The sequence below is a fragment of the Rousettus aegyptiacus genome, unplaced genomic scaffold, assembly GCF_014176215.1.
Source record: "Rousettus aegyptiacus isolate mRouAeg1 unplaced genomic scaffold, mRouAeg1.p scaffold_m13_p_3, whole genome shotgun sequence".
In the NCBI taxonomy this organism is placed as follows: domain Eukaryota; kingdom Metazoa; phylum Chordata; class Mammalia; order Chiroptera; family Pteropodidae; genus Rousettus; species Rousettus aegyptiacus.
In genome coordinates this window covers 9,178,339-9,185,000 of record NW_023416306.1, presented here as the reverse complement: position 1 = coordinate 9,185,000, position 6,662 = coordinate 9,178,339, and the positions used below count along the sequence as shown (strand labels likewise).

The following is a 6,662-nucleotide window of genomic DNA, read 5'->3' as shown; positions in this document are numbered from 1 at the left end:
ATAATACTTTAAGATTTTCTCTACCCTTAAGAGATTTTTTAAGGGGAAAACATAAAAATTCATTAATAAAAAGGTTCTATAATCTTTGGATTGTGTAGTTTAAATCCAATGGGCTCGATCACATGGCAGTTGAAGGCAAGATAAATTTAACTCTCCAGCTGGAAGATGAAGAAAGGGGTAGAGTAAGAAAATTAATACTTTTTAAAATCTCATTTAAAAGTCTTGACGTCACACAGAAAGTACACTATACCAGTTCTCTTGGGTTCTTGTATAATAAAGTCTCATTACAAAGCATCTCATACTGATTATATCCAGTTGTATTCCTGGTCACAATATGTCCCCTGAATTCAGAGAAATGTATCAGATACTTTGCCCTCTACACGACAGGCCACACTGCAAAGGTGTTACTACTATTGTACTGGATATTTCTATTCCATTCTACCGATCCTCATTCGAGGACATTTTTTCAACGAAAAAAATTTAATGTATGTACTTCAGAGACGTTTTATCATGTACAATATTCCACATGTGAAATAACTTCATAAAGTTGTTTTATTCAGTGTAATCGAGAATGATATTATTTCCAACCTGCTTTAAAAAAAAGCAAACCAACTTGCATATCTGAACTGAAAATTTAAAGTGCCCCCAAAAGCTGCAAAACATCTCGAATGTTTCTTAAGATAGACTCTGGAATCCAGAATGTATAACCTGGATCTAATTTTCAAGAGCACAGCAGCACCAGAACGTCAACAGTAGCTCATGATTAAAATAGTTCCTTCCACTCCATTCCATGCTTGCAGAACATGGGAAAAGTCAAGATGGCGGCACCAACTGGCTGATCTTCGCTTTCCCTACCATCACGACAGCTGCCCGTGCCCTCACGACCCTTCCTGCGTGTGTGTCTTCTCCTCCGAGTGCTACCACAACACAAAGTTTCATGATCTATTTCAAATTTCAGAAAATGTTAAAAACTTCCCTCCTCCTTGCTTTGCTACACTAGTTCTTGATGCTTAGATTTAAAAAAAAAAAAAAAAATGGTTCACAGGCAATCCAAAAAGAATTTCCTAATGAACTGCAGACTGTAGCATAGCTCAAAGTAAAAACTAAAATTTGTGAGAGGTTTTCTCCCTTACTTTCTGTGCATTTTTCCCTGAAGGTAACACCCCAAATGTAGCACCAATATTTTCAGTCCTACTTCAATATGTTTTACTTTTTGTCTTGGGTTCCTAATTACTGTTTCTCTTCCTCTCTAAAAATTCATTTATCTCTTTCAGTAAAAAGAACAGTAATAATATGTTGAACAACTCCGAAATAAATTTTGTCATGTAAAAAATTAATTACGCATTCCGAACCTGGTCACCGTAGTCCTCCGGGAATTGCCTCTGCACCTCAGGATCTGTAAATAATTGACAGATAATATTAATTGGCTTTGGATTAGTGAGCAAGCAGAGGATCACACATTAATATTTGATCAGAAGATGATAGCAGCCCTGGCAGGGGATCCGAGGGGGGCAGCTGAGGCCGCTATGCTGATGAGAACAAGGAAGGACTCGGCAAGGCACTCCCCCTGCCCTCCTCCAGAAATAGAAAAAAGACAAACCTTAAAGACCTGATGCTACTGTTAACTTTAGACCATTACCTAATGCAAAAACCTTGCCAGCTGCTAACTGCCCTCAACATATTTTTCCGGAGAAAATGTCTTAAACCTGCTCGACTTTTCTTCCCTCTTCAGAAGCCTCTTTCTCATAGTTACAGATGTAGGCTTGATAAACCTCCTTAAAAACCAGTTTCGGACAGAGGCCGTAGGGGCTGCTGGTGAGGGAGAGAGAATTCTTTCAAGGAACAAGTGCAAAATTCCTTGCTTTTAAGAATAAAATATATCCTTCCCAAAATATTAATGAGGTTTTGAAAATACAGATAAAACTAGGTAAAGTCTTCTTCAAAACAGAACCAAAGAATACACTTTTAGCTTACAAATAAAGACAAAATATCATGTTAGAGATGTTCTAACATAATTAGACTTGCTCAGAAACTATAAAAATATAGAGGTGAAAATACCTTTCATGACCATCTGTTTAAAATGGAATTACTAAAGGGGTCGCTTGATTCTTCCATCATAATTGCAAAATAATCTAATGCCATTGTCTGAAAGTCAATATAGAAGTGTACTAATTAAAAGCTATTAGCACTCCATTTGCTATCGATTAGAAAAACATTCAATCTTTTCTAATAAAAGATTTGGTTCCTCAGAGACACATTAAGGAGAGTGATCAGAATAATATCAATTTGAGAAATCATGTATCAGTGCCAAAAGCTTATGGAAAAGCACCATATTTGCAGGTCACAATATATACTACTCATATAAACTCCTCATTTTTCACATCTAACTTTTAAAACACCCATTTACTTCTCTGTGAAAGTGAATCCATGTAAAAGTTAAAACCCTTCAAATCACAAAACAAAAATACAGTTAATTCTTCGGTAGGGAAGAATCAAAAAAGGAGAAAATTAAGGACTTATTCACATACTACATTTAAATCCTAAAAATACTAGTTCTCAAGTCATTAAAGTCAATGGATGTTATTTTTCAAAACCCAAGACTAATAACACACGCAGAATATTCCAAAGGTCACATCAAAAGCCAAGTTTCCCAAAATGGATGGTGCAAAAATGTTGAAAGCATCTGTAGGCCATTTCGGCTCCTCGAGGTATCTTCTGGTTGACTTAAAAACTGGGATCAGTTTCTTTTTTAACCTTGATCTTCAAATGCTAGAAGAGACAAAAGGCATGTCCAGACCATGCCTAGCAGAATTCCGGTGTGATCCCGGATGCAGCTCTGTGCGTGGCTGCTCTGGTAGCCAACAAACACCCCGCATGGCTGCTCTCTGGCCAGAAGGGCTGAATCGCACAAGGACTTGGTCCTCAAGACAAGAGGCCAGAGGGTGCTATGGTGTGACGTGAAAAGCACTAGGTAGGTCTACAGGGAAGAAGTAGCCAGCAGGATGCAAAGAAAAGGACAACCTTGATGGCCAACAAACTTCTAAAACCGGGGAAGGGCAGGTGGGGGAGGAGCCTAAAAAAGACCGCAGTGCCTATAATTCCTAAAACACACAATGATTTGGTCTAGGGGAAAAGAAACCAGTATTTTAGGATTTAAAATTTTGTCCTAAGAACCCCCTCCATCCCAAAAAGGAGCACATTTCTAAGTCACAGAGGTATATAGTAAAATAGGCTGGGAAAGCCACAAAATGATCTAAGGCTCATTCTTCTTCTTCCAATGGTCTGTCACATGGTTAACACTTACTCTTCAACCAGAAAACTTCAGACAGAAATGACGCACATAGAAATCTTTAATATCATGCCCTCTTTCTTGCAGTAGTTTATGCTTCTCGGGTACCACAAAATACCAATGGAAATAAAGATGGAATAAAACCAAAGATTTTTTTTTTATCACCATTTTGCGAGGGGATGAACATCAGAAACCGAAATTTGTGGCATATTCTTCAATTTAAAAAAATTAGTTTCTTGAGATAGTGGGAGGTTTTTAAATCTCTTTAACCAATTATGTTAATGAGAAATTAAATTAATAATTAACTTCACTTCAAAATGTATTTTATTCACATATACAACTAGCAGAATTGAAAAAATAAAGAGAAAGAAACATAGATAAAAAGAAAAATCAACCTATTTTAATCTACTGAAGGTAAATATAACCAGGGAATGCCAAGATAAGGGTCATTCAAGCCATATTAGTCTAATCACTGCTTCAGTGGAAGATGACATCAACAATATCAACTATGTTCCTTCGAATCTCCGAAGAATAACCCAAGAATGAAATCCCAGATTTTAACAGAATCATGTTCCAAGATAATACGTGAATTATTATTTACTATGATTCAAGCATCAAACTTGTGATTTCCTTTCTTTAAGGCCCCGAGGTTTACAAAAGCAAACTTATGGGTCCTTAACACTCTTCTAAAGCAATATTCTAAAAAACGGGGTGGAGGGGAGCAACGCTTTTTAAAGCCAAAGTGCAGCCTATAAAGTTCCATTCAATTAGCTCAGAGATCCAGTCTGATAGTTAATAAAAACTATGAAAGCCATTTTGTAAAAATTAACGGAGAAACTGAAAATAATTCGTTTGAATTTTCTTAAAGTGTCCATTGTACACAGTAGGTCGAAATCCTTTTTCGCATTGAGTTGATCATTATGCCATAATGTCACCAAAATATCGACACTGGAAACATCTGAGTTAAAAAGGTCTAAATACAATCTGCTTTTCTCAAGCAACACAACACCCGCCTCACTAACAGCTTCAGCATGGCACATGTACAAAACCGAGCACCCTGCAGTTAAGCAAACCGCCTTTAAATTTTCTGTCTGGCAGCCATCCACTTGCGTGTCTGTATGTTTTTACAAGTACTCTATGTATTTCATTGCATCAGCTGCATTTCTTTGAGTTTTAAATGGTCTGGGAACATTTTATGAAATGTTCTATATCTTTATATGGAAAATAACATACACTGGAAAACTGTGCATCGGTCTAATATTTATATATCTATTTCCTTATCCACCATCCAATGCTATAATTGCTAATGTTCCAAAACACCTTCTCACATTCATACCCTCACCGCCAAATGCAGTGTCACCAAACAGCTAACTTAAAACACAAAAATCTGCAGATGAGAGAACTACCATGGAAAAAAGTAACAATTTGCTTAGGCAATTGGCAGTAAGAATAGCGTTATCGGCATATGTCAAGCTTTTTCTCTAAGAATCTCCCTCTGACAGGAAATTAAGTACATAATACAGTGGTATACAGCATACTCTTCCATCCTTAGCCTTCTCTCTCAGCAACTTTCTCCAGATTTAAGTAATACATTATTACAAAATTAAAAATCGATTTCATCATCTCCTAGGAAAATGCTTTCAACAATTAAAAAAAAAAAAAACTATATTTAAAATATCTTGCCAACAAGATGGTATGGTAGAGTTCATACATCTCTTAGCCACGTAAGCCTATAAGAGGCAGTCGGCTATGCCTCTTGTAACAGTGTGACAGCCACTACCTTCTCCCAGCACCATGGCCCCACAAGAGGCTGTCCCCACACAGAACACATACACCGCTTTCACTGGAGGCCACAAGAAGCATTTCCATATAAAACAGACCTTCCACAGCACAGATGCCCAACAGCACAATCTCATTCAGGCAGAGAACATGACCATGCTTAAAAGGCTACATCTTCACAGCAAAAAAGTGAGATCTCAGAACATGTCTTACTTTTTTAAAAAAAAAAAAGGCTAATTTTCTTCGATCTCAATAGTCTATGTTTTCTAGTCTTCTATTATAACATACTTATAAATCTTTAAGATACACCAGATTGCCACAGGATGTTTAATTAATAGAATAAGAGTTTGGGCAAGACTTACTAGAAAGGTGCTATAAATTATTTTACACAGGCTCCAAAACCTTGAGTTCTGCCTTAGGCTGAAAGTTCCTAGAAAATGTGGTAGACAGATCTTTTACAACAGAAATGCAAAATAATTCATAAAAGTACTGTGGTTATGTATGAGGGCTCATTTGTAGATCAGTAACTAGTATACACATGCACACGCACGCGCGCACGCACACACACACACACCCTCACCAAATTATTTTCCTGTTTTTCTCTGTCATACCAATGACTCCATTTGAAGACTCAAGGCATGACATTTTAACGGATTATTGAAAAATACACTGTCTTCATTTTCTGTGAAAGACATAACAACTGCACACTCACCAAATGTTACAATTTGGAATTTTAAGAGAAACTGCAAATGTGGCCGTTACAGAGAGCTACACTGCTTTCGCTTTTAACATGTTAGGTTATCAGGGCAGAAAACATTACATTTAACGTCTACTAAATTTATCTAGTCATTATCTCTAGAAGATTTCAGTCAATAACAGACAAAATACTGAACACATTTAAAGCTTACAATTATAAAAAATCTGCCCTTTAAAAGTGAGATTTTAAAATTAGCTGTAAACGATATAATCTCATTGTTCAATTTCATGGAGTTTAAGACACTATCTTCTTCTCCCATACAACCACAAATGTTAATCCAAGCTGTAATCAGATTTAATTTTCCAGATGAGAAGATGAGAATATGCTACAAACGAGACTCCATTACATCGTTCTTTCCCTAATGACATTTTCTAATTTTTTACACTAAAAATGTAGACTCTCAGAGAACAGCCTGAGAAGTTGTATGTTTTGAGGACAAGGTCGATCTTCCCCAAAACATACTTAGAAATGAACTTTGTTTTACTCTTCAATAAGAAAAGTAAAATTTTTTGATAAAATGTAATTAAAGTTTCTTGATTGTATGATTTGCGAATTGGACCGCACCAACCTAATAAAGAGCTTCAAGGACACCACCTATTAAACCTATTTCAGCAATTAAAAATCAGCTTCCCTTACTTTGTATGATGAATTTCTGAATTATTAGTTTAGCATTTTAACTAAATACGATTATTCTAGTAAATTATTCCATTTATGGTCATTAAAATTTACTTATTAAAAATAACATAGTTTTGAAAGGAATGTTTTAAAAGTTTTTATAGTAAAAAAAAAAAATAATCAGCATGTTTTCCTTTTCCTTGACAATAAAACAAAATTATT

At 35.9% G+C, this 6,662-nt stretch overlaps 1 protein-coding gene across 10 annotated transcripts in view; it reads right to left on the bottom strand.

Annotated features, from left to right (window-relative positions):
* DENND1A (DENN domain containing 1A) overlaps nucleotides 1-6,662 on the bottom strand; it is a 452,316-nt gene that overhangs the window by 343,197 nt on the left and 102,457 nt on the right. For all 10 annotated transcript variants that reach the window (XM_016137432.2, XM_016137434.2, XM_036238282.1 and 7 more), the window contains exon 3: nucleotides 1,353-1,396. In XM_016137432.2, the coding sequence (XP_015992918.2) occupies nucleotides 1,353-1,396 (44 nt within the window). The remainder of the gene's footprint in view (nucleotides 1-1,352; nucleotides 1,397-6,662) is intronic.